This window comes from Rattus norvegicus, chromosome 5, assembly GCF_021556685.1.
Source record: "Rattus norvegicus strain SHRSP/BbbUtx chromosome 5, alternate assembly SHRSP_T2T, whole genome shotgun sequence".
NCBI classification, from domain to species: Eukaryota; Metazoa; Chordata; class Mammalia; order Rodentia; family Muridae; genus Rattus; species Rattus norvegicus.
Genome location: NC_141538.1, coordinates 19916908 through 19944863, shown reverse-complemented (window position 1 = coordinate 19944863; position 27956 = coordinate 19916908). Strand labels below are relative to the sequence as shown.

The following is a 27956-nucleotide window of genomic DNA, read 5'->3' as shown; positions in this document are numbered from 1 at the left end:
TTCTGAGGCCTCAAAGCCTGCCACCTAGTAATATACCTCTTCCAACAAAACCACATCTCCTTACAGTGCCACACCCTATGGGCCTATGGGACCCAGTTTTATTCAGACCACCACATAGAGAAACCAAAACCAAAAAACAACCAACCAAACCCCAAAAACCCAAAAAACAAAAAACCCTAGGATAGCTAAAACAATTCTGAATAATAGAAGAACTGGAAGTATTGCCATTTTAGATTTCAACTTCTGTTACAGAGCCATAATAATAAAAACAGCGTGGTATTGGCATTAAAAACATATTGATCAGTGGAATTGAATAGAAGACCCAAACATAATTCCATATATCTATAGACACCTGATTTTTGATAGAAGCCAAAAATGTACACTGGGAAAATGACAGCATCTCCAACAAATGGTGCTGGTCAAACTAGATGACTCCATGGAGAAGAATGAAAATAGATCCATACTTATGTGAGTCTGCACAAAGACTGAAGTTTAAATGGACCAAGGACTTCAACATGAGACCAGATACTCTGCATTTAATAGAAGAGAAAATGGAGGATATTTTTGGAAAACCTTGAGAAAGGAGACTACTTTTCCAAATGGAATACTAATAGGCATTAAGACCAACAATCATTAAGTGGGACCTCATGAACTTCAAAAGCTATATGACAAAGGACGTCATCATTTAGGCAGAGGGTCAACCTAAAGAATGGAAAATAAAATAATACATTTGACAGAGAGTTAATATTTACTATCTATAAAATTAACTAAAAAGTAACTGAGCATAAAGAAATCTAACTGTAAAATGGGGTATAGAGCTAAACAGTTTTCAGAAGATGAAAACACAAATGACTTAAACAGAAAGAAATGTTCAACATCTTTATCCTTCAGGGAAGTGCAAATTAAAATCACATTGAGATGTTCTCTAACCCCAGTCACAGACTGGTACAGCCACTGTGGTAATCAGTGTGGAGGTTCCTCAGGAAAATGGAAATAGATCTACCTTAAAATCCAGTTATGCCTCTTTTGGACATATTCCCAAAGGACTTTTACCTCTTATTTTTTTTTTTTAAGATTTATTTTATTTATTATATATAAGTGCACTGTAGCTGTTTTCAGACACACCAGAAGAGGGCATCAGATCTCATTACAGATGGTTGTGAGCCACCATGAGGTTCCTGGGATTTGAACACAGGACCTCTGGAAGAGCAGTCAGTGCTCTTAACCACTGAGCCATCTCTCCAGCCCTGATTTTTACATCTTACTACAGAGATACTTGCTCATCCATGTGTAGCGGGAAATACTAAAAAAATACACCACCCCATGCTAGCGCTGGCTGACTACTCTCTGGCCCCAGGAGTCTTGCTGCTTCCATGGCTAGCCCTGGGGTTAACCAACTGCCGATCTTGCAGCTCTCTTGCTGTGGATTCTGCTCACATTCCCAGTCACAGGGGACTATATCCACCCCCTGTGGTTATAGTCACAAATCCCCATAACCTGGTACAAATCAAAATTCTAGAGGCTTGTAATTTATCAATCAGATTTATATCAGTAAATTCTCACCCCACAAAACGTCCACACAGTGAACTCAGAGCCAATTGATATTGATATAAACTGCCCACCTAGAAAAGAGAAATTGTCCTGTAATTATCCATTCCTTATAAGATATTCATAGCTACCTGTGGCTATTTAAGGCCAGGCAAAATCTGGATCATCTTTCTCTTCCTCCATCTTCCTTTCTCTCCCTCCCTACTATCTCTCCTGCCTCTCAAAAACTCTCAGCCCACCTTTTCCACTGTCCACTCACAGGCTCCAGCCTTGTCTTTCACCTGTCCTCACCTGCTTACAGACAGCAATCCACATTACTGCTCTATCCATAATAGCTAGAAATTGGAAACAGCCTAGATGACCATCAGCTGATGAATGAATAATGAAAATGAGGTGTAGTTACATAGTGGAGTATTTAGCTGGTAAGAAAATGAAACTTGTTGGTAAATGGATTGAGCTAAAAAAACAAAAATCATCCTGAGTGAGGTAACCCAGACCCCAAAAGACAAGTATTGTGTGTTTCTTCTGTATGTGAATGTTAGTTTTTAAGCCTTTAATGTGTGTGCTGCAATATGTATGCTACAGTTCAAATAACCTCCAAGGTTAGGTACCTTGTACTGGGACCAGGGAGGGGAGGATCTCCCAAAGAAGGGAGAATACTGTTACAGAGAATAAAGGGGAAACTAAAATAGGAAGACTTAATAGGGAGGGAAGGGAGTTAGTAGGGTGACTGCTAACACTGATCTGTATGAGAAACCATATGGAAACCTAGTGGTGTAGATCCTTCCTAGAATAATATGTAGAAGGAATCTAAATGGAGTCATCAAATAATAGCAGAGACAATGTCCCAACCAGACATCTTATCCTGTCAAGTCAAACTTCCAGTGTCAGGAACGCATTATATCTTGTTGAGTTATTGACCAAAGGGCTACGATGGAATTCCCAAACATCACAGGCCATTGCCAAGGCTAATGGGTTGTTCTCTACAACCTGAAGGTGAGACCTTGTTGCTGAATACACTTAAATGTGGAGAAGTTGACTGGTACCTGACAAGAAGCTTCACTCCTGTTGTTTATAGTGCTGGTATGATACTGAAGGAGAAAGGTAGTCAGTCATCAGTATCACCCAGCTACAAATCCTGTAACCCGCCTGCAAAATATCACTGGTACAGTATTGGTACAAGTGTTATGGAAGTAAGTAATCAATCACTTTTTTATGGGATTTGAGGCCCACTACATGAGATGGAACCTATATTTGAAACTGATAAAGTGGCCAGGGATTTGAGACTAAATAGATTGTGGACTTAGTAGAAAGCATTATTTCACTAAAGGAACAGTAATAAAGTAACTTATAATGGCACACACCTTGCTATCCCCATAGATCAGTTCCTTACTTCTCTCAGCCCACATCAAAGAAGGTTCTTTTTGTAATAGATGGTAATTAATACAGAGACGTACAACTGGACAATGTGGAGAGAGTGAGAGACTTGTAGAATCTTTTTTTTTTTTTTTAAAGATTTATTTATTTATTATATATAAGTACACTGTAGCTGTCTTCAGATACACCAGAAGAGGGCATCGGATCTCTTTACAGATGGTTGTGAGCCACCATGTGGTTGCTGGGAATTGAACTCATGACCTCTGGAAGAGCAGTCGGGTGCTCTTAACCGCTGAGCCATCTCTCCAGCCCGAGACTTGTGGAATCTTAAATGGGATGCTCTCATAGCTTTTCAAAGCTTGGGAGAAGGTTGGGGATTTAGCTCAGTGGTAGAGCGCTTGCCTAGGAAGCGTAAGGCCCTGGGTTCGGTCCCCAGCTCCGGGAAAAAAAAAAAAAAAAGAATCAAAGCTTGGGAGAGGAAGTGAAGTTAGTTAGAACCACAGGTAATAGATGACTCCAAAGAAACGTGTCTTCCAGACACAGCAGGACCAATGCACATACTAATTCAACAGAGACTGGCAACAATGTATAGGTTCAGGCCAGATGGGGTCCCAGCACTGAGAAAGTGAAGACACAGAGTTCCACCATAACCAAGAGTTTTTCTTCAATCGGTACCTTTTGGGAAAGGGGAAATCTTTTTTTTTTTTTTTTTTTTTTCTCCCAGTGGGTTTTCACTTTGGTATATCGACCACACTCCAGGTCAGGTCCCATGTTCAGGAATAGTTGGCCAACAGAAAATAAACTGAATGGTAGTTTTGTGAACTTATTTCATTTTGTTAGTCAGTTTTGGTCTTACTAGTTTTTTTCTCACTTCAGTGCATTTTATGCAATTTTTTTTTCTTCAAGAGAGAAAGAACACAAAGTTAGGTGGGTAGGGAGGTAGAAAGGATCTGGGAGGAGTTGGGAAAAAGGGAAAAATAAAGTCTGGGTTCTGTCCCCAAAACCTGAATTAGTGAAGTGATGGTGAAGAGAATCTATGATTTACAAAGCAGCTTAGTCTAGGTGTGCAATCCAATTCCTAGTCTTCCTTTCTTTCCTCCTTCCTTTTTCTCCTGTGTGCCTGATTTTAAATAAAAATGGTATAAGATGGTAATTCCTCTGTTACAGCGTAACAGGTCACTTTTTAAAACAGCCTATTTATAACTTCTGTTAAATCTTAGATACCAGTTTTAGGAAATGTTTTGAGAAATCCAGGCCTGTCTGCCCAGCTAAATCCCTTCCATCCTCTGCTTTCTTACGTTTTCTCAAGAGTATGCTCCCTATAGGAAAAAAGAAATAGGCTGTAATTCTTTATTTTCCACTCCACTCCAGCAGCCTGACCTCTTGTTATGCAAGTAAATAGCCTCTAACTTAAGTAAGTATGTTTATTGTAGAAAGCTACATTTTAAGATGCCAAGGAAGGTCATGGTTGGTTTTAGTAGTCAAAGCATACTGTGATAGATAACTGCTAAACAGCAGTCAGCCAACAACACAGGTCATTCTTCTCCTTATGCCTTGTTCTCCTGAGGCCTGTCCATGATGCACATTTTACCACTGTTTGTCAGTCTACTCCTCATAACAGCTCAGTAATTCAAGTTATTTCTTCCACACATCCAAAGTTAGGTTTTCTTTTAGAAAACTTGCTTTGCTAACCCTAAATGGGGTGTGTGTGTGTGTGTGTGTGTGTGTGTGTGTGTGTGTGTGTGTGTAAAATATCGGGGTCTTTTTTATTGTTCTGCTGTTTAACCTTACTTGCTTCGCTTTGCTTCCTGTGAGATATAATACAGGCTACTGCAGTCCACTACATATTCTAAATTTTTGAACAAAACTTTTGCTATTGTGCCGAGTGTTGAATAATTTAAAAGGAAGCTTTTAAATGCTTACTTTTGTACCTTAAAGGTGGTATCAGCAGGGATTTTCCTTTATTTTTTTAAACAGCTAAGTTCTTTTGTCATGTTTTTCTCCCATAGACTACATTTTGAAAGATTGTCTACTAACTACTTGAACTTGCTGAATAATTTACCATTGTTATTTGCTGGTCATAATTGAGCTGTCATAGCTTTTATGGTTTTTAGTGAGTTGGAAAGAACGTTCATTCTGGAGGTGATCAAGGGTAGATGAAAATTCCAGTCTTGCCAGTTGGCTGTGGTATAGTGCTGGGCAGGTTGTATTGGTATTTCCAGTTTCTCTGTCTTTAAAAATAGTTATAGTGATCTCAGTGTTAAAGAGACCCTGGAAGATTTACACACTTATTTATTCTAGTATAATCCTAGTGTAAAATATTACTACATATTAAGTTTATCTGTATTCTGTGAACTCCATTTTAGTATCTAATTATATGGTAGGATCAAAAAATAAAGATTTCCTTTTAATCCTCTCTAGGTGGTACGTTTTGTTTGGATAGCTTTGTATTAAGTTACGAGCAGTGCTTGGAGATAATCTCTGTAGAAAAGTATAGTGTGAATACTCTCATGTTGGCCATGAGTATCTCAGCTTACTTTCTATGCAAGTACGTTTTACATGTTACATCTCACCTTCATTTCTCCCTGAAAGACTGATTTCATTTCAGTAGTCCATTGTCCTTGATATCACATTACAGGGTTGTTGGTCTCAGTTGATCATGCATTGATCAGTTTAGTGCATGATCTAAAGATATATGTCCTTCAAGTTTGTAGTGTGTACTTTCAACAGGATGCAAATAAATAATTGAAGTTTTTATATATGAAAGAGAGTTTGAAAAAGAAGAAATATACTAAATTGTTTGAAACAGCATTGATGGACACTTTGTTGTTGCCTTACAGTCCACGAGAATTGGAATGTCTGTCAATGCTATTCGCAAGCAGAGTACAGATGAAGAAGTCACATCTCTAGCCAAATCACTCATCAAATCCTGGAAAAAATTACTAGGTAAAATTGATTGTTGCTTGCACATGTTTATGATGTCCTGGCTTGTTCAAATGCTTGCTGCTTTTTTATTTATTTATTTATTTTAGATCTATAAATTTACATTTAGTGAAATTAGTGCTTTGTAATAAGGATGAGGGGCCTAGTTTAATTTGCTTGAAAGTTGTATATATACTAGTTTATTAATTCTGTGGTCTCTGGCAGTTTTAACTATAGATAAGCTGTTGTATGGGATAAGCTCTCTAGGAAAGGTTATGCGTGCTTTCTGAAGTGATTTTAAAATAACTATTGGGCTGGAGAGATGGCTCAGCGGTTAAGAGCACAGACTGCTCTTCCAGAGGTCCTGAGTTCAAATCCCAGCAACCACATGGTGGCTCACAACCATCTGTAATGGGATCTGATGCCCTCTTCTGGTGTGTCTGAAGACAGCTACAGTATACTCACATACATGAAAAATAAATAAATATTTAAAAAAAAATAACTATTAACTTTTAGAAAACTAACTTTTAGCAAGGATACAATAATGACTGCATATATTTCTCTTGTCCAGATCAGCTTTTATTATTTTTCATAGTCATCTCTTTTATTTTAAATTTTTTATGTGTTTTGGTGTTTTGCTTGCATATATGTCTGTGTGAGAGTGTCAGAACCTCTGGAACTGGAGTTACTGGAAATAGAGCTACAGGCAGTTGTGAGCTGCCATGTGGGTGCTGGAAATTGAACCTAGGTCCTCTGGAAGAGGAACCAGGGTTCTTAACCTATAAACTATCTCTCCAGCCCCCACTTGTATTTTCACCTCAGAGTAGGTTAAATGTGTTACTTTCTTTTATTTTATAATATTTAAGTGTACATTTCAGAACAAGCTTTTCCTATTATTTATTTATTTATTATATGTATGTAGGTGAGCACACTGTCACTGTCTTCAGACCCACCAGAAGAGGGGATCTGATCCCATTACAGATGGTTGTGAACTACCATGTGGTTGCTGGGATTTGAACTCAGGACCTCTGGAAGAGCAGTCAGTGCTCTTAAGCGCTAAGCCACCTCTCCAGCCCCAATCTTTTCCTTTTCTATCTTAGTATCCTTCATTTATTTGAGATAGTCTCCCATTATGTTGAGTTGGGACGTGGGGTCCTGCTTTAGTTTCTAGTGTCTGGAGACTGACATTATAGGCATGTGCCATCATTCCCAGGCCAAGCGCATTTTCTTATACAATTCTAATAAATGAAAGTAAGCTCTGGTGTCATACCAAACTTTGGTGTAATGGAACAACTTCCAGTCCACGCTCCAGTTTGTTCTTATCCCTATGTACATCTTAATTTTTTTTTGTTAACTTATACAATTTCTTATACAATTCTAATAAATGAAAGTAAGCTCTGGTGTCATACCAAACTTTGGTGTAATGGAACAACTTCCAGTCCACGCTCCAGTTTGTTGCTATCCCTATGTACGTCTTAATTTTTTTTGTTAACTTTATACAAGCTAGGGTTATCCAAAAAGGAGGGAACCTCAACTGAGAAAATGCTACCATAAAACTGACCTGTGTGCAAGTGTGTGGAACATTTTCTTGATTACTAATTAATGTGGGAGGGCCCCACCCACTATGAGGGTGACATCACTGGACAGGTGATCCTGAGTTGTAAGCAAATAGACCTGGAGAGATTCCTCCAGAATCTCTCCTTCGTTCTGCTTCCTACCTTGCTTCAATTTCTGCCTTGGTTTCCCTCAATGATAGTAAGCCAAATAAACCCTTTCCTACCTAAGTTGCTTTTGGTCAGTGTTTAATTACAACAACAGAGAAACAAACTAGGACATGCAATAATATCTTTATACTTTTTTTTACCTCCTCCGATATCTAGTTCAGAATCACGTCTAGGGGTTGTTTTTGTTTTGTTTTGTTTTGATTTTATTATTTTACTTTACATCCCTCTCACTGTCCCCCTTTCAGTCACTCCTTCCCACAATTCTTTCCCCATCCCTCCCCTTCAATCTGAACAATTCTTTGAGCCTTATTTTTTTTCTGTGATGGAGAATATAACAGACTTCTTGTTCTGTTTTGTTATTTATTATTTATTTAGGTAAGGTGTCATTTAATCCAGGTTAACCTTGAACTCAATATAGCAAGTGATGACCTCAAATTTCTGATTCTCCTGTCTGTATCTCTTAAGTACTGGGATTACAGGCATGTAGGCTAGAAGTGTAGGCTACAGAAGTCACATAAAGGGCATACCAAACCGGAGTCCAGAAAAAGCAGGTAGAAAGAAGCAGCAGCTTGAAGAACCAGACTCTAGAATTTGGAATCAAATTTTGTGAGTAGCAGAAGCCAGCAGAAACAACTGATCCATACATACTTTAGGAGAGTCAGATCAGCAGCTTGGTTTGGAGCAGTTCTTTGGGGGTTGGGGGATGACGGACACGGGACTCATCTATTCCAGTCTTCAGTTTCAGCACTAAATGAATGAAAAAAGAGATTAAACAGAAGAACATGACTATTCCTAGGTACACTGGAGGAGAAAGTTTATTGTAGATAAACGGGAGACATAGCCAGAGTCAAGTAGTCACCCTAAACCATACGTTGTGGAGGGAGGAGGGAAATCATGTGCAGCAGCCAGGAAGCTCAAAAGAGAAGTAACCAAAATGGCCAGATTAATGTAGGGAAGAACACCTAGCGAAAGGCAGCCTTGGGTGGCGAATTTAAGATAGGGGTTATGTATGCCAGTCTGGAAGGTCCTGTAACAAGTACAGACTGGGGGTGCAGGGAGAACCTGGCAGCCAGGTTCAGTTTGATATGTTAAATAGGTGCCTCAGCCATTTCCTAACACTCCCCATTTGTTTTCAGTTCCTTTTGCTGATTTGTCTACTGTTGTCTCATGATTAGATCAGGTTGTACATCCACAGTTGGAATACTCCCTAAGTGTATTAGTCTCATACCCAATAAAAGTATGTATTTTATTGTTCCTCTTGTATTTTATTGTTCCTCTTGTAGGAGTTACTCTGAGGGAGATTTTAAGACCCTGAATTTGTCTTATATTTTATAAGATCCCCTCCTCTAATTTAGAATCCATTATTTTCGCTCAGCTCAGTCTTTGTAGTGATGATTACACAATTTTTATTTCTTTACCCTTTAAAACATCACTAAGAAAACATTGTCTTTTGTGGATTCTTACTCTATATGATGGGCTGCAATCTACTACTATTCATTTGCATATTTCCCCAAATTTGGCTCTTGGGTGACCCCTCAGGCTGGTTTCTAGGTTAGCACTCTTCAGTGCTTTTGAGTACTTAGTAACATTCTGTATCCATAGTATGTATTGGGCTGGTATGGGTCTCTGCTGCTGTGGTAAATACTATGACCAAAAAAACAACTTGGGAAGGAATGAAGGAAAGTCAGGGGAGGAACTTAAGCAGGAATCTGGAGGCAAGAACTAAAGCTCTTAGAGGCCATGAAGGAAAACTGCTTTCAGGTTTGATTCTCATATTTTGCTAAGCCTGCTTTCTTACACACCCAGGACCATCTGCCCAGGACTGACACCACTTAGAGTCGGCTAGGCAGGTTACTTGAAAGTGGACCAGGCAAGTGACAGCACATTACTTGAGCCCTCCCCCATCAATCATTACTCAAGAAAATGCTCCACAGATTGGCTTACAAGCAATTAGATGGGGGTATTTTCTCTACAGATTTTCATCTTCCCAGATAATTCTGGTTGAGTTGACAAAAGACTAACCTGTTAAAGTAACTTTTATTCACCCAATATAATTGTTCCCTCCAAGGCTTACTGCCTCCATCTGCTCACCTAGGCTTAATCCTGGAAGCTTCTAGCCTCCATACAATCTCATCTAGGCCTAGAAGGTTCTCCGCCTCTGAGACTTACTGCTGAATAGGGTCACCCTTCTTGTTTTTGTTTGTTTGTTTGTTGTTTGGTTTTTTTTTTTCTGAACTCTGACTGACTGGTTCAACTCAGCTGTTCAGGCTCAAACAGCTCTCCAAGTTGACTGATTAAATCTGCCTTCTCTTTCTGGGCCCCTCTTGAATTCTTCTGCGTGGCCTCATACTAACTCTAGCAAACTATTCTAATCTTCTAGTCCTTCTATTCTCTGGCTTGTTCTGTCTTCACCTGTGTCTAGTTTTTTTCTCCTCAACCTGTCTCGGTAAAACTGCTTCCTTCCTTTTTCTCTCTCTTTTCTGTGGTGCACTTTTTCCTGGCTGTCTTTATGAAAGGTGGACATATCCTGTCTATCAGATATTTCTCTGATTTGTCACTCAATTAGACATCACTTTCAAACATGGGTACTTCCTTGTACAAACTAATAACTTTATTGTTAGTTTCAGTGTTTGGGATATAAAGTTGTAAGGACTTGTCTGTATTCGAGCCATAGGGATTTAGGGTATGTGCCAAAGCTGAGCACACCATAACTAGCACAGGCTTTCCCAGTAAACAACACAATTCTGAGGTTAACAGTGTGATCATATATCCTACAACACTAATCAGGACAAGGCCCATCAGTGTTACGTATGGCTACCTGGTTATATGTGTGAATCATTTTTACATATGAAGACACTTTTTGTTTTTCATTGTATTTGTCATTTAATTTGCTTCAAAATAATTCACTCGATTTGTGATGCAAAGATTTTATTGTTGGCTACTGTTAGCTTTGTTATTGTTGCTTTTAATTTAGTAGATGGTACATCCTGATGAGTTTCTGCTTAAAATTGTTTCTAAAGATTCTTAATTTGATATAAAGACTTAGAACTCCTGCTAGTAGGCAGTGCATTTTTTTTTTTAAACTTTGGACATGTCAAAGCATTGACATTTAAGCCTCATTGTAATTCACTGCTTTAGGTGCTATTTATAAACTCCTATTGTATGGTGAGACCAGTTCATATATCTTTGAAACATTGGGTCAGTGGTAAATACCTGGGCTTGAATATGACTGTAGGTGGTCTAAGTACTTTCTTCCCTGCCAGTTGTGCTGTGTTGGCACAACACTGTGTTAAATAGGAATGCCCCTACCCCAAGTAGCAGTCATCAACCCAGGGTCTTGACCGTGCCATTCTGCCATTAAGCCATACATGCCAGTGGGAATGTTTGTGAAGCTGTTCATGCCTCTTAACTGTTCTGTCTTCGAGGATTGAACCTGTACAGTGCCAGAGTGGTGAGGGCAGTATATTGTTATATTGCCTGTATTGTCTTTTTTCTCTACAACTCTGCAGCTGTCTCTTACTCCCCATAAGTCATTCCTTACTTTTGTTTGAGGCAAGGTTTCACTGTAGTCTTAACTGGCCTGGAACTCCCTATAAAGACTAGACTATTCTTAAATTCAGAGATTTGCCTGCCCCTACCTCCCAAGTGCTGGGTGTACACCTTACCGCACCCCTATGCCATTATTCATATTGGTGTTCTGCTTCTCAATACTAAGGCATCTTAGGGTTTGGGGCTTTCTTGTTTGCTTGCTTTGTGGTTAAGAGACAAGGATTTGCTATGTATCCCAGACTAGCCCCAAATTCTCAATCTTCCTGCCTCTGCCTCCTGGGTTTTGGGATCATAAGGGTGCAGTTTTTTAGGCTTTTAAGGAAAATGATAGAAAATAACAAAATGTGATAGAATTTAGTTTTATGTAAAAACTAAAGTTTATATTCATGCTATAGCACAGAGGATTTTGTATTTCAGGTAATTGTATTTTGGGCTCATAAAGTTACACTTACAATTATAGACCTTTCTCTAGCCATGCTAATAATCCCAGGCAGTGTAAGAATTGTCTGGAATTTACCAGTTGTGCTTATGCTTCTGCTTCATTGGCAGAGACTTAAATTGAATGGATCTAGACTGAAGCATGGTATGAGATCATGTTTAAAAGTTGCCTATGTGGTCTTCCTATCAATTGAATATTGTTCTCCAGTGTTTTATGCAGGGAGTAGATGAACATTAAAAGGGTTTTATATATATAGCTAGAGAGCAAAGTATAGATAAGTGAAATAATTTCTACAGTAGACCTAAACATTTTCTAAACCTAATTTGGAGGCAGTTTTGACTGCTTAAGATGATTGTTTCTTGTTGCAAAAATAATTGCTTTAACTTTACATGTATTTACAGTGTTAAATCGCTTTCCTGTAAGTCGGTGGTTCTCAGCCTTCCTAATTCTGGGACCCTTTAATACAGGTCCTCATGTTGTGGTGACCCCCCTCTCCCCAACCATAGAATTATTTCATTGCTACTTCATAACTTTAATTATGCTACTGCTACATGAATTGTAATGGGACTGTTTGATATGCAGAATGTGTGTCCCACAAGTTGAGAACCCCTGCTCTAAGTCTTAAAGAGTGCTCTCTTGACAGATGATTAGTTTTCAGAATGGATGTGCTCACATTCATCCATATTCTTTCCTTTGTATATTTTTCTTTTAAACTTTCAGGTGCCATTGGTATGTGAATATCTGTTTCTTTCCAAGTGACAATTTAGGAATGTTGATGATATGCCTATTAATGAAAAATACCCCAGGACATATGCCAATATAATACTTTACTTATATTTATACATAATTATGGGAAATTGAAGGTTTTAATGATCTTTGGGACTTGATTATTTACTGTGTATTATCTATTAATGTATGATACTTTGATTGTTTTTCATTTTTAACAAAAGTAGACTGTTTAGGAATTTGATAAATTTTTCAGATGGACCATCAACTGATAAAGACTCTGAAGAAAAGAAAAAAGAACCTGCAATTTCATCACAGAATAGCCCTGAAGCAAGAGAAGAAAGGTAGCTCACTTTGTGTAAATTAATTTCTGCTGAGGTTGCTGTCTTAGGATTTCTATTGCTGTGATGAAGATCATGGTCACATTTGGCAGTGGTGGGTGATGCATGCTTTTAATCTCAGTACTTAAGAGGCACAGTCAACTGGGTCTCTGAGTTTGAGACCAGGGCAACAGAGAAATCCTGTTTCCAAAAAAAAAGAAAGAAAAGAAAAAAGAAAGAAAAGAAAAAAGGAAAGAAGCAAATGATCAGAAGGGTACATATCCCAGGACAAGTCCATTGAGGGAAGCTGAACCAGGAGCTGAAGCAGAAGCCATATAGGATTGTTGCCTTGCTGGCTTAGTGCTTAAGGCTGGCTGCTCTTTCATACGTCCCAGGACCACCTGCCCAGTAGTGACACCATCCACAGTGAACAGGACTCTCCCACATCAATCACTAATAAAAGAAAAAAGTGTCCCAAAGTCTGATCTACGATATATTTTCTCAGTTGAGGTTCCTCCTACCAAATAACTCTATGTCACATTAACAAAAACAAACAAACAAGCAGCCAGAGAACTAGGTAGTTTACCTGCTCTGTCTGTCACTTTGTTTGGCCGTCTGATCATGCCTGCACTCCTCTTCCCACTATCTAGTCAAATGGGACTAGTGTACATGTATAGCTAACTTAAATTTAGCAAGATTTCTTAGGATTATAAAAGGAAAATAAAAGTCAACATAAAGCGAGATTATTTATATTTACTTTTAATAAGTTTGAATAAGATTGCTAGGGCTAGCAATAATAAACCCGATATGAAGGTACTGATTAGGGATTGACCTTGGAACTCATTTGCCTTTTGAACACTTTTCCTCCCAAATTTAGCCATTTAGAAGAAACCTAATTTTTAGTGTATTTTTATTTGTAATTGAAGTTTAGGTGGAGTATTTATCTGCTAAAGCCTGTCATCTGTCCAATACAGAACACAGGAGGAAACGATAGAGGGCTGTGCAGACAAGTCTGAGGTATAATATAAGGAAAAGTCAGAGCTGAGTGATTGGAAGCTGAGCAAGGTTTTATCATTTGGTGCAAGAATTTGAAAAACAGTTTATTTAAATGGGTCAAATCTAGGCATCACATTTTAAGAGATAGGGCTTGGAATAGTGAGGTTAGTCTTCATTAGTCCACACTGGCAGTTTGCAGTGCTTTGACTAAGTCTGCCCATAGGCAAAGAAGTGAAAGCTTTTAAATTATTCAATAAGTTTTTTTATGTTTGTTTAACATTGGTTGGGGGCTAGAGTTATAGTTCAATTTGGTGTAGTGCTTGCTGAGCATATGCAAAGCCCTGGAACCCCCAGAACCCCATAAAATAGAGCATGTTGGCACACATCTGTAATCCTTGTATTTGGGAGGTAGAGTCAAAAGGACGAGAAATTTAAGATTGTTCTTGGCTTACATAGAGAGTTAAAGGTGACATCATCAAAAATAAACAATCCCTTTTTTATTTACTACTTACAGATATCATTTATACCTTGAAAATAGACACAGGATTCAATCCTAGCTCTTGCTTTTAGGAAACTTAGTCTTGCAGGGGAGTGTGTATGAAAAGCTATGTGCAAACCTCTGTGTAAACAGTGTTTTCTAAGTAAAGTAGGTCATAAGAGATGGTCTCTGAAGAAACTGACAAGTTAGATGATACAGATGAAGTGTCCAGTTCTGGTGTTTAACAGTTCATATTCAGCAGTCTTTCTGCCTCTGCCTCTCTGCCTCTCTGCCTCTCTGCCTCTCTGCCTCTCTGCCTCTCTGCCTCCTCTGCGTGCTCAATTAAAGTGACCACCACCACAGGCCTTGTCTTGGAGAAAAGGGGATGAGATGTATTCTTAATAGCAAGCACAGCTAGTTAGTTCTACGGTGGACAGGAGGGTACAAGGCAGCATAATTAGTCTTTTAAAAAGGTTTGTGATAGATACCATTAATATGACAAAACTGAAACTAGACAGAAACATTTTGAAAAGAACTTGTTTTGGTGAATGTCTGACAGAAGTTAATCAGATGTAATTGAAATTTTGGAGTTAATTAGAAAATTATTACACTATTGAGATGAAGCCAGTATTTCTAGGAAGAAATCTTTTTACAATTCTGAAACTTAATCTGCTCTTGTCTTAAAGACAGTTTCATTAGAACCTTATTGTCTAACTACAACAGGTTTTTAAGCATTTTTTTTTCTTCCTATTTTGCCTGCAGGTTGCCCTGTTCTCTGGTCCTATCCCCTCACTCCTTTTATAAAGCCAAGATCCCTACTTTTTATGTACTATACTGAGGTATAATGTATACCTTTTTTTCTACTAGAAATAGTGTAGGGCAGGCCTGTGGTGGCGCTCACTTTAATCTGAGCACTCAAGAGGCAGAGGCAGGAAGACCTCTGAGTTTGAGACCAGCCTGGTCTACTTTAGAGACCTCAAATATTTATCTTTAGAGAAGTAATGATAATGCTATTATGAAGGATTTCCTGATTGTTTTCTGCTCTGTGTATGTCTTGTGTATTTTAGTAGTTCTAGCAGCCATGTAAGCAGCAGAAAGGATGAGACAAATGCTCGAGATACTTATGTTTCATCTTTTCCTCGGGCACCAAGCACTTCTGATTCTGTGCGGCTCAAGTGTAGGGAGATGCTTGCCGCAGCTCTCCGGACAGGAGGTAAGTTTACATTTTGCATTCCCATGTCACCTCTACCTTTGTGTTAGTATTTTATAGGTGTCATCCTGCTGATAGCTCCCGCTGCTTAGCTTAGGAGTTTGTTGCTCAGTAGCACTTAGTAGAGGACAGTAAAAAGAGGAACGCAGGACATTTTGACCTCCAACAAGCAGAGCCTTCTAGGGTGTTGATGCCTTTCCTGATTCATGCTAATTTAAGCTTTCCCACACAAATCTTTAATCTGCAAACTCATTACCCTGACCTTAGGTTGAGAGGAATGAACACTGAATTGTCAAATGTTAGTATGACATACAGTATTTATGTTAATAATTCATTTTTATACTTTTTATAGTTGGAAAAGCAGTATGTATTTACAATTATACTTATGTAGAAAGTACTACATAGGACTGATTTTTAGACTTAACATGTAAACTTTAGACTTTAAGGATTCATATACAGTGAAACATAATGTGGTGTTCATAAACTATGTCAAATGTCTGTGTATTAGCTACAGAAGTAAGCTTGATTGGCAGAATATTTGACATGTTATACAAACTCATCCTCTTCCCTTTCAATTATGCTGAACCATGTATAACTATGGTGACCAATTTTGCTCCTTATTTGGTTCTTGCTACTTTAATTTCTTTACTGTCTCTGTTTTCCCCCCTTTTTCTTTCTAGCAGTTCTATTTATTCTTTCTATCCTTTTGAGCATTTGTGTAATTCTTCTGAGTATCTCTATGTATGTGATTGGCAGATGAAATGAGTAGTTTCTCTGTGCTGAACCCTGAGTCACAAGAGACAGGACAATTCTTCCTAATATCTGTTCTTTCTCTTCTCTCTGTTGGAACACCCAGCGTTTATGGTCTTATGAAATGAGGAATTGCCTAGTATAGGAATTGTTTCCTCAGGAAAAGGAGTCATCAATGCAGGAGTACTATGGCAAAGATCTTAGACAAAGTCCGGAAGAGTAGTGGGCAAGATCTAACGCAGACATTCTTTACAGAAGGCAAATGGAGTTGAAGAAATAGAAATGGTTTGCTTACGCTTTACAATAATGAGTTTTCCATTCTTATTTCTAGATGATTATGTTGCTATTGGAGCTGATGAGGAAGAACTGGGATCTCAGATTGAGGAAGATATCCTTTGTGTGCACATCTGTAGCTGTGTTTAGTAGTCTGTGAGGTTTTCTTGTCCCTTTTCTTCTGCTATATAAGTCAGAGATTTATTCTATACTTTCTTAGGAAGGAGAAGGGTATTTATTCATGTTATTTCATTTATTTCTTTGTTATTCAAAATTTAACAGCACATGTTTGATGGTAGTTTTGTCTTTCTGTCTTTGCAAATTGGGAATGTAGCATCTGAATTTAAGTTGTGTAAACTGACAGGAAAAATACAAAGATCACTCAATGGAGTACCTCAGCAGAATACTCAAGAGTCCTCTGTTCTTTCTGGCAGACCATGTGTTTATTCCTGGCACCATAGAAAAGACTGTGTGAGAGAGGCCTTGCATGTGGAGCACCTAGGTGACAGTATAAGACGGAACCATCCTTTTTGAGGAACTGGTCTTTGGAAAAAGTAAGCTCCTCTAGGCCTTGGTCTCTATTTTGACCTGGCCTTCTGTGGAAAAGAACCAGCTGTAATATTTTGTCACTGAGCTGGTTAATGAGATGAGCTTCCAGTACTGCCACCAGTGGTCTCTTCTCAGAAGACCTCCAAGGGAGCTATGGCTATGCTCATAGAAATTTGAGGTCCATAGTGGGATTTAGACTTGGGCAAGTTAAAAGCTTGCATAATTGTAATTTCTCAAATACTTGCTAACTTGGGTTGTGGCAATTAGTCTTTGAAATCATGTTATTGCATGCTTCTGAAATTAAGAATTAAATAAAAAAGCATCACTTAGTCACAGTTGTAAAGATTAACAGTATGACCAGTTACAGATGAAGGAATGAGGAAGTGTTGTCTTATCATTTATCTAAATTGCAAACCAGTTTTGCAAATTGCTTGAAATTTAAGAATTATGAATTTGGCAGATCAAAGAAAGTTCTTATCTATATAACTTACTCTTTTTCCCTTAATGGCCAAGTACCTATATATCAAGAAATAAGGAATACAGACATGAAATACAAAAACAGAGTACGAAGTAGGATATCAAATCTTAAAGATGCAAAGAATCCAAATTTAAGGAAAAATGTGCTGTGTGGGAATATTCCTCCTGACCTGTTTGCTAGAATGACAGCAGAGGTGAGCAAGTCTGTATATAAAGCTATATAAATATCTTATGTGCTGTGTATCTCATATACTGCAAAAACAACTATAATATATTTATATATTAGAAACACTCAAGATTATTTTCTCCATTGATATTGTTGGTTTATTCCTTCTGTCTTGAGCTTTCCAGATGTTCTTTGTGTGGTACATTAAATCACCTGGATCCATTTATCATGTGAATTTATATGAATTATGAATCTTTTAGTTTTGAGCAGACTTTGTATCCTCTAACCCTTTTACCATGGTTAAAAACGATAAGCTTGGTCATCTTACTGGTTCTTTCTTAAATATATGTAGAAAATAATGGGATAGATTCAGTCTGCTATGTATAGACATTAGCCATAGTGTATCTACAATCTTGATTTTATTAACCACCCAGCAGAGTAATATTAACTTTTGAAATAGCTAATAAAATTTGCTATCTTTAAGAAATTTTGTCTTAAAATCTTATTGAAAAATATCTAAAACTTTTGTAAAGCAGAGAACACAATGTAATCAGATTCTATATATCCGTTTCCTGAGTTCTAACTACTTTTGAGAATTTGTCTTTCTTTTTTCTAAGTAACTTTTTTCTTTTTCATTCTTTTCTCTTGAATTATGTCACGCATAATTCTTTTGTATGTCTATGCCCTCTACTAAGTCCTGTCAGGGACTTGGAGCCTACCGACCTCCTGGATATTTTTTCTTAAAGTATTTATTTCAGTGACTAAAGACGCTCTTTTATTATGGACTACCACTGTCCTTGATGCTACTTTTCCTGGCATATTTTTGTGTACTTGGCTCAAAATAAATCCAGATCTTCCTCCAAAGGTCCCTGGCTTGAGGATGGCATGGGTAGTTGATAATATTTAGACCACTTTGAGAATACTAGAGTTACTGATTGCTACAATTTTGCATTGTTAGTTTATAAACAGTATGTGGACCTAAGTTTTATATAAATATTTACAAGTCTTTAAATAAATTTTTAAAGGAAGCAAACTATTTTAAGTCTTTTGAGGGATATTAGTTTCAAGCCTTTAAAACTTTACAAGCTGATTTTACTTTTATTGTTGATTATTGGTAAGCTATGTGAACTCGAAAACATTGAAGATAAGGAATGACTGTAGGAAGCATCTAACTGATTGATACTGCCGTAGGAAATGGCTAGTGATGAGCTCAAAGAGATGAGGAAAAACCTGACCAAAGAAGCCATCAGGGAGCATCAGATGGCCAAGACCGGTGGGACCCAGACTGACTTGTTCACTTGTGGCAAATGTAAAAAGAAGAACTGCACTTACACACAGGTTTGTGATGGACTCGGGTCTCATGTTCACATTAAGAATGTCTCACTCCTGTTTCAAGAGTAAAGATAATTAAAGAATCTCATACTCTTATGACCTCTTAGTGAAAAAGTGCTTTCTTGGTAGATTCCAACTAATTGAAGAGAAGTTGATGCATTTATGTGGTCATAAAAATATTTACAGTAAAAACTGTAGTGGTTACATAAAATAAAAGATGTCCTACAATGACCAGGTTGTTTTTAACAGCTCATAAGCAGTTATTGGTTACTGTGTCAGAGTAAGCAGCACCATATAGTTTAAGGAAAGTTGTCCACTCTCAAATGGCTTGTGAGTGCTGAGGTTTACCTGCCTTACAGAGAGGTGTTCACAGGCAACAGGAAGTCGCCTACTTCAGGGACCTAGGTACTATTGCCATTGTGTACAGAATGGCAGAGGATTTTTTTTTAAGTGAGAGATACTTACGTACGTACGTACATGTGTGTGTGTGTGTGTGTGTGTGTGTGTGTGTGTGTGTGCGTGCGTGCGTGCGTGTGTGCGTGCATGTGCGTTCGTGTTTGTGTGAGTGTGTACATGGAGACCAGAGGGGTATTTGAGTCTCTCCTTCCACCATGGATTTGGGACTTGAGCTCAAGTTAGGGTTGACGGCAAAAACATTTGCATACTGATCCATCTCACAGAGCCAGAAGGACATTTTGTTTTTAATCCAGAAGGCCTTGTATACTACTGTTTTCAGAGTGTTTGTTCCTCTTCCTCCTCCTCCTTTTAGATTTATTTATTTTATGTCTTATGCATTGAGTGTTTTGCCTGCATGTTGTTGTGCATCTTTGTGCCCTTGGAAATCTGAAGAGGCTGTCCGGTCCTCTAGAATTGGATTTATGGAGTTGTGAAGTACCAAGTAGGTGCTGGGAATACAACCTTGCTCTTCTGCAAGAATGGCAAGTGCTCGTAATTGCCGAGTCATCCCTTCAGTCCTTATTAGAATATTTCTTTACTTTTTTGTTGCTATTTGTTTGTTTGATTGGTTTTTTTGAGACAGGATTTCTCTCTGTAACAGCCCTGGCTTGTCTTAGAACTCTGTAGACCAGGCTGGCTTAAAACTCACAGAGCCTCCTTAGTATTAGGATTAAAGGCATGTACCAGCACAATTTAATGAGTGACTTTTAGAGGATTTTTTCCTCCCCACTTATCTGGATAAATTACACGTGAAAGACGAACAGATAAAAAAAAAATGAAGTTTGAAATTCTATGCTCTTTTGCCAATGGTGTATTTGAACTTGTGTTTGCAGATCTTAAGGTAATATCACTGGAGTTACTGTCTATATTTATGTAGAATGTGCTATATGTTGGATTATTTTTAATGGTCATTCAAAAAGCAATAATATTCATTTAATTTTATGGCAGGTGCAAACTCGTAGTGCTGATGAACCAATGACAACTTTTGTTGTATGTAATGAATGTGGAAATCGGTGGAAGGTATGGCCCCCCTTGCATATATATCATAACTTGCTGTTTCTTTGCAAGTGGACTAAGATATAAATATGTACCCTCCTAGGACTTGATCTTACCAATGCATATGTTTTAACACCAGGGAAAAATACTAAATTATTTTCACACATTCCCATGTGTATACATTTTTGATCTTGGAAAAATTTATAGAGTTCTTTGGTATCAGTGTTTATTTTAGGAATTATAGTGGGCTTAGTTGTGAATTGGTAGCTTTTTAGTAAGCCTTTATTTTGCTTTTGTATTTGTGAATTTGTCTCATACAAGCAAGTTTTTTTTTTTTTTTTTTTTGGTTTTTGTTTTTTGCTTTTTGTGTGTGTGTGTGGTTTTTTTTTTTTTTTTTTTTTTGGAGCTGAGGACCGAACCCAGGGCCTTGCGCTTGCTAGGCAAGAGCTCTACCACTGAGCTAAATCCCCAACCCCGAGTTTATGTTTTTTAAAGGACATATTTTAAGTGTTCTTCTATTCTAATGTTCATAGTATGTGTTCTTTGCTTACTTCACACATGTATATGATGTACTCAGTTACTCATCCTTAGCCCTCATCTCTCCTTTACACATCGCCCCTCCTTCCCTCCAAGGCCCTTTCACACCTTAATGCTGTTTTGTTTTGTGACCTGCTGAGTTTGATCAGGGCAGTCTCTATGACTACAGGTTTTGAACTGTTCATTAGTTTCCATTGCTTCTTCCCGAGAATTTACCAATAATTAAGCAAGGAGTAGGGTTGTGATGCCCTCCTGGCTTGAGATTGACTGTTGGTGACACTCGCCTTTTTGTATAGACCACTGGAAAGCTAATTTTTGAGTGACTTTGTTTTATGAATTCCAAAGCAAAATATGAAATTAGGATTACACATCAATCTCAATGTTACTTTTATTATTAATAAAGCTGGGGATCTTAGTAGTGTGGGGTCGGGAAATACCCATAGTAGGGATGTCTTTGGAGTCACACAATAATTGGCACTCCCTTGCCTCTCACCCTCACTCAACTATTATTTCTTCATGTAGTAGGCATAAATAATACTTAAGTTCCCTCTGTCATCACTCTTTTCCAGTCCTGCTGAACAAACTTGACCTGTCCAGATAGCTCTTAGATCTGTTATATATGCTAGAGCTTTTTATCACTGCTGTGAGCAGTATACAGTTTGTCTTAATATAGTCTACTAAAACATGTTGTACCATATGGTTCTTAATGAATTTAAGAAATTTAGTTTAATATAGAAAGCTAATAAGTGTTATTTATTTAGCCAAGAAACATTAGAGAAATACTTTTAAAAACATGAAAACTTGATATATTTGTTCTTTAGTTACATAGTTCTTGTAATTCTATAATGGAGGGTAAAAATGAGTGACTACTATGCATAAAACATTTTTCAAAAATACCTTTTTAATAAAGTATATAAAGTTAAGATATATACCCATTGCTTATATTTTTAAAATCTTACAAAATATTTCTTTTGTCTTTGCAGTTCTGTTGAGTTTGGAAGAATTGGCAAGGTATCTGGACCATTAAGAAAAACCAATTTTGTAATTAGCTTTAAAATTAAGCCAGGCTACTCGTTTCCCTGCAAGTGAAATTCGTAAACAGTATACATCCCATGGGTTGGTCTTTGTTGTTTACCTGACAGTCTTTCTTAAATGCCTTCTGTGGTCTCAGATCAGCTGGGAGACCATAAAATAATTATATAATGTGTTGCTTTGTTCTTTTTTATAAGTTGATGTTGCATTTTATTAAATATTAACTTTTTATAGTCTAGAACACAAAAATTCTGTTGATCTTACATACAGATAAATTGCTTTTCTCATTGGTATGTACCTAAAAATATTAAAGGAAAAGGAATAATATAAATTTTAGAGTTACCAACTATACTATGTTTTCTAGTAGTACTTGACCGGCTTCTCAAAGTTGTGCACACAATTGGAACTCGCATATTACTTTACTCTTAATTACTGTGTTCACAAGCCTCGGATCCTTAGATCTCTTGCGTCTGTGACTAACCACAGTGACCACTTCTTGTATTTCTCACACATGTATATTACCATTTTTTAATAGATTTTACTTTGAAAACTGACTTGGTTGCCATCAGTTTATTTTATTTGATTTTGTGATGTATTTTAGTTTTACAGAGCTAAGCTTTTCACAAAGCCCCTCACAGGCATACTTCTGGTGAATTTTCCCCCATAGGAAGCCATGCTGTGAAGAAAATATTAGTATCTGAGTAGAGTTCCTGGAGGCAACATGACTGTACTTGCACTTGGAAACCTACTGACCAAGGATTAAGCCTGAGAACTATGTAAATTACTAAGCTGTGCTCTTTGCATATGGAGGATGCGAAAAAAATCCTTTAGACTGAATCTTTTGTGCTAAATTTTTTCTTACATGATGATGTCAAGCCAACTGAAATGTAGGCCGTAGCAAGTAGTTTTACAAAACATACTTCACAATTAAGTTTTACTTTTGTTTAAATGTGTCCCACTTGTTTTGCTAGTACTAAGCAGTGGCTTTCACATCGTTTTCTTGACACAGACGTCCTAATGCACAGAGCAAAGGCCACTATTTAAAGTTTACAACTTAAGTGCCTCTGCCTGTGTTCAGACTTCTGTGTAAAGACCACTGCACAAGCTTTGCGCTCTGCTCTGCTCTGCTCTGCTCTGCTCTGCAGACCGTTTGACATAACATAGAAAACAATATGCTAAAAGGATTGGTCCATGGGTAATTGCTGTCACTTTAAAAATAAAGTACATTTTGAAAGAATTAGTTTAAAAGTAATAAGGTTAAAATAGCCCCACTTTTAAGTGATCCATTTTAAAATTTGTAAATCAATAAAATTTTTTGTTGTTAAATATAACTGTTTTTGTGGTTTATTTTGATGATCTCTGTAAGTGTAAGCCAGCCTTAATTGAATGGTTTCCTCGTAAGAGGATCTGTTGCCTTCCTCTGGCCTGATTACACTGTACACATGTGGTACATAATCTACATAATCGTGTGTAAACAGCCATACACGGAGATAATTTTTAAAAGTTGAGATATTTTTGAGGTAGTTGATATTCAGAGGGTAAAACTTTGTTTAGAACGTAATAGGTCTGAATAGTGTAGGTCTTTATCTACCCTAAGACCGTGTCAGCAAACATCAGAATATCTGTGCTTTTAACTAGGCTCAGCTATCATAGCTGCTGTAAGTGTCCTAGTTGGCCACCTGGTACAACTTTTGGCTGGAGAATTGTGATGGTCCCAGTGAGCTCAAATGTTTTGAATGCTTGGTCCATAGTTATGGAACTGTTTAGGAAAAATTAAGAGATGTGGCCTTTTTGGAGGGTGTTTGCCACTGGAGCTGGGGTTTGAAGTTTCAAAACCCCCCACAAAGATACTGTTCAGTGCCATGCATGCTTTCCTGTTACTGTGGACCCTGCCATGTGCTTAGAAACTAGCCATCTGGATCTACGAAAGTCAATTTTTTTTTTAATACATGTTTTATTATAGAAAGCAAAGGAAATAAGACATGAAGTAAGCTATGGGTCTAGGAATGTCTCTAACTTAAGGCAAAGGACGACCAAGCTGTGCCTTCTTATTGGGCATTTCCAATCCTGGGATTGACAGGTATGATTTCTTGTGCTTTGGGACGCTCTTGTTAACACTTGTCAGTATATAAGTTCATTTCATAAAGGGATCCTCAGTTACTGATTAAATCAAAGAATGAAGTTTTATTATTGAAGAGAAAACATGTTTAAACTTATCAAGAGTCACCAAGGTGGGACTAAAGAGATGACTCAGCAGTTAAGAGCATGTATTGCCAGTTCCAAACACAGGTTAGATTGGTCAGAACTATCTGTAACTCCAGGTCCAGGGGAACACACACACACACACACACACACACACACACACACACACACACATTTTAAATGAGGCGTGCCAAAAAGAATTTTAGCACACAATAAAAGCAGTGTGAAAACAAAGTGGCTCCAAGTTTTGTTCTCAGTTACTTTGGGGAATTCTAGAGGAGTACTAAGTCTTGTTTCATGTTGCCTTAGACACAGATTGACATTCGTGAAAATATTTTTTATGGACACATGGCACATGAGCAAAGTAAAAAGGCTTTTGTCTGTCGGAGGGAATAAAGTTGACTCGTGGAGCATCTGTAGATGAACCTCTTGTTTTACTGTCTGCCAGCTTCTCTCATTAAATATTTTCGGTTGTGTACACAGTCATATCTGAGGGTGCTCTGGGAACAGACACAGCACTTTGATGGGCATCTGGGACCTTAGATATCAGACGTGGCTAAGGGAGGGCAGGGGACAGTATTCATGTGCTCTATGGCCTGGGTCTTTATGTTTAAAACAGCTGTTCTTAGTTTTATCAGAGAAATCCCTTGGATAGGCCTGGCTAGTGCTGCCTACAAGGACAAGTGTAATCATCTGAATTCCTTCTCATTTTCCCTGTCCTTTTCATTCTCACACTGAAAAATCAATGTCGTATAGCTGAGTCTGGGGTGCGGGATTCCATCTGTACCTGCTCATGCTGTACAGATGCTGTGAGCTGACAGGCTGATGAAATGGTGGCCTAGAAGAGTTTGCCTTTGAGAGATGAGATCCAGGTTGGTAAATCTGAAAGCCTCAGCCTGCTGAAAAATCAGGTGGGATTTTCTTTCCTTCCCTGGTATGGGTCTAATTTGTCGTGAACAAGTTTACTGCAGTTTTCCATCCTGTGCTGAGCCTGTCATTAGTATGTCTTACTTCCCTTCTGTTGTTTGACAATCTCAGGCAATAGGTAACTCCTGATCTAGGAGAACTTACACCCTCCTGATAAATAGCCAGTATGATTTTAAGCAAATAGTTTATTTATCTGCATGCTTTTTAATTCTCAGAATTAAACAAAATTCCTCTGTTTTCCCTGAGGATTGCAGCAAATAGAACTGTGATGGTTTGTATATATGCTTGACCCAGGGAGTGGCACTATTTGGAGGTGTGGCTTGTTGGAGTAGGTGTGTTGCTGTGGGCATGGGCTTTAATACCCTCGTCCTAACTACCTGTAAGCAGTCTTGTAGAACTCTCAGCCCTTATGCCATGCTTGCTTGCATGTTGCTGTGTTCCTGCCTTAATTATAATGGACTGAACCTCTGAATCTGTAAGCCTGACCCAACTGTTGTCCTTACAAGAGTTGCCGTGGTCATGGTGTCTATTCACAGCAGTAAAACCCTAAGACTAGAACCCAGTATAAAGGCTTCCATGTAAAATCAGAGCCAAAGTTAAGGTCTGAAAGCCACAGGTAAGTTGAGATGAATCTTTAGCAAAACTTCCTTATTTCTCCTCCCTCTTCCTTGCATTTTTGCAGTTCCATGACTGAGAAACGAACGTGGGCTCTTAATTATTCATGTACTTCTGCTAAAGGAAAATATTGAAAGGGTAGTAGTGGAGAGATGACAGAAAGTGCTGTTTATGGTATACCCCCAAGGGCTGAGTATCCTTTTCCCTGGTAACCTGGATAAATAGGAAAGTAAGGAGATGGGGTAGAACTCTGTAGAGTGGGGGAAGATAACTGCTTCAAAACAAGTTTGGGAACAAATGAGGCTCATCCAAGAAATCAGAGGTGACCTCTCTTGGTTTTTCATTAATTGCCCCTTATCCCAGAAGAAGGCCATGAAGACTTGAATATAAGGCACTTCAGACTATTTCCCCTGACTTAGAAACAAAAACAAACCCCAAAGCAACCTGTAGAGGTACAGGTGTAGTAAACTTTCCTATCATCTGGCTCATATTGAGGCTAGTGCTAATGTATTATCTCAGGACCAAACATGCAAACATGTTCCCATTCTCTCTCTTTTTTTTTTTTTTTTTGGTTCTTTTTTTCGGAGCTGGGGACCGAACCCAGGGCCTTGTGCTTCCTAGGCAAGCGCTCTACCACTGAGCTAAATCCCCAACCCCTCCCATTCTCTTTTTAAAAAGATTTTAAAATTTGATGCAGATGAGCATTTTGCCTGCATGTGTGTCGATGTACCATGTGTGTGCTGAGTGGCCATGAATGCCTGAAGGCCAGAAGAGGGTGATGGATCCCCTGAAATGAGTGGTTGTTAGCCACCATATAGTTTCTGGGACTTGAACCTGAGTCCTTTGCAAGAACGGTCAGTGCTATTAATTGCTGAGCCATCTCTCCAACCCCATATTCCCACTTTTGAAAATGCACGACAGCAAGAAGTCCAAGTGTTTTTATCACATTCGTAAGGAGAAACAAATACAGAGGCCTTTAGAATAAGGAGAGAAGCTTCATCCATTTTCCGAATCCTCGAGTTGTTCTGCAGCATCAAAGCCAAGAAGCTTCCCATCCTTTGGTGAGCCTTCACATGACCACAAGATATACAAACATGGGTGCAAACACTCGCCCACCTAGGGTTTTAATTTGAATACTGGAATGCAAGCTCCTGTTAGGAGTGTCTCTGACGTTTATTCTCTAGTCTCTCTTCTAAGCAGTATAGTGTGGGGTTTCAGGGATGGATCAGAGTTGGTAGGTAGCCTGGTTCAGAGAAGGTTTTCTTGTGTGAATGGTTCTGCCTTTTGTTTCAGATTAAAGGTTAAATGGAAATGTGCTGGAATATTTGGCCCTAACCCCTGACCGGTCAGGCATGCTCAAGGGACTGTCTTAATACCCTAGGGATTAAGTCCTTACCGTCAGATAGGAGATTACTTACTGTACTCGAACTGGGATTATTCCCTCATAATTTGGAAGTGGGAAACGGAAATAAAGCATATAGCACTGAGAATATTGTGACAGTCCACTGGGAGCCTGTGAGGGAAAGTGCACCACGTGAGTCTTCAGACTCTCGCTCTCAGCCACTGAGCCCTGCACAATGGTGGCCGTGGCTTCCCTGCCACGAAGCCATGCCAGTGTTACAATCTCGATATCCTACTGGAACACAGACCTGAAACCCCCCATTCCAGCCAGGATTTGACACTATAGAATAGCCAGAGACATCGAGAGAAACATGGCTATTAGGACTCTTCAGGTAACAGTCATCAATAGCATCTGTCTGCCTCAAACCACCACACACCAGTCAGTCTCTGAGGAAGTTACCTCAGGTAAAAGAAGGGTATGGGAGTCCCTGCAAGTGTTGGGACCAGCTGCAAAGCAGTCAGCAAAGAGGCAAAGGAATTCAGTGTAGCCTGACTTAATCAGCCAAGCTGGACCAAACTTCGAAAGTCTGAGGCCAGGCAGTTTATTGGAAGCACATTTTAACAGTACAGTTTGGGAAAAAGTTTCCTGGTGTAAATACAAGACCTGGTGTACAAGGAGGCATAATTACATAGCAACTCAACTCAAAGTACATGTCATTCCTTCCCAAAAGATGGGTTCTTGAGATAGACTACTTGTATTAGCTTAGGGCCTAGGGAAGGATCTGGTATGGTCAAAGTCATACAGTAGCATAGAGTTCTTTTGGGCTGCTAGCCACCTGCAGTCCTTGTTGTGGAAGCACAGGGAAGCCCCTAGCTATACAGATAATGTAAGGGCCATTTAGACTCTTATGTATTATGTATTATGCTCCTAGTTGTGGGAACTTCATAGGACCTGGCCCTTAATGACAGATCATCTCCAATTTCCAGCCTTCCACGGGACCTTAATGGCCCTGG

The 27956-nt window shown here is 38.5% G+C and overlaps 2 protein-coding genes across 19 annotated transcripts in view; one reads left to right on the top strand and one right to left on the bottom strand.

The window, feature by feature from the left end:
- The window catches only part of Tcea1 (transcription elongation factor A1), a 37872-nt gene extending 14684 nt beyond the window's left edge, over nucleotides 1–23188 (top strand). For 4 of the 17 annotated variants that reach the window (XM_087549637.1, XM_087549644.1, XM_087549643.1 and 1 more), the window contains 9 exons: nucleotides 5766–5871; nucleotides 12542–12629; nucleotides 15147–15292; nucleotides 16371–16427; nucleotides 17378–17532; nucleotides 18696–18842; nucleotides 20241–20312; nucleotides 21809–21836; nucleotides 22525–23188. In XM_087549637.1, coding sequence (XP_087405763.1) covers nucleotides 5766–5871; nucleotides 12542–12629; nucleotides 15147–15292; nucleotides 16371–16427; nucleotides 17378–17532; nucleotides 18696–18842; nucleotides 20241–20312; nucleotides 21809–21817 — 780 coding nt within the window. In that variant the 3' untranslated portion in view covers nucleotides 21818–21836; nucleotides 22525–23188. 17 annotated transcript variants of the gene reach the window in all.
- Rgs20 (regulator of G-protein signaling 20) overlaps nucleotides 1–27956 on the bottom strand; it is a gene marked incomplete at its 3' end in the record, with an annotated part of 597802 nt that overhangs the window by 420521 nt on the left and 149325 nt on the right.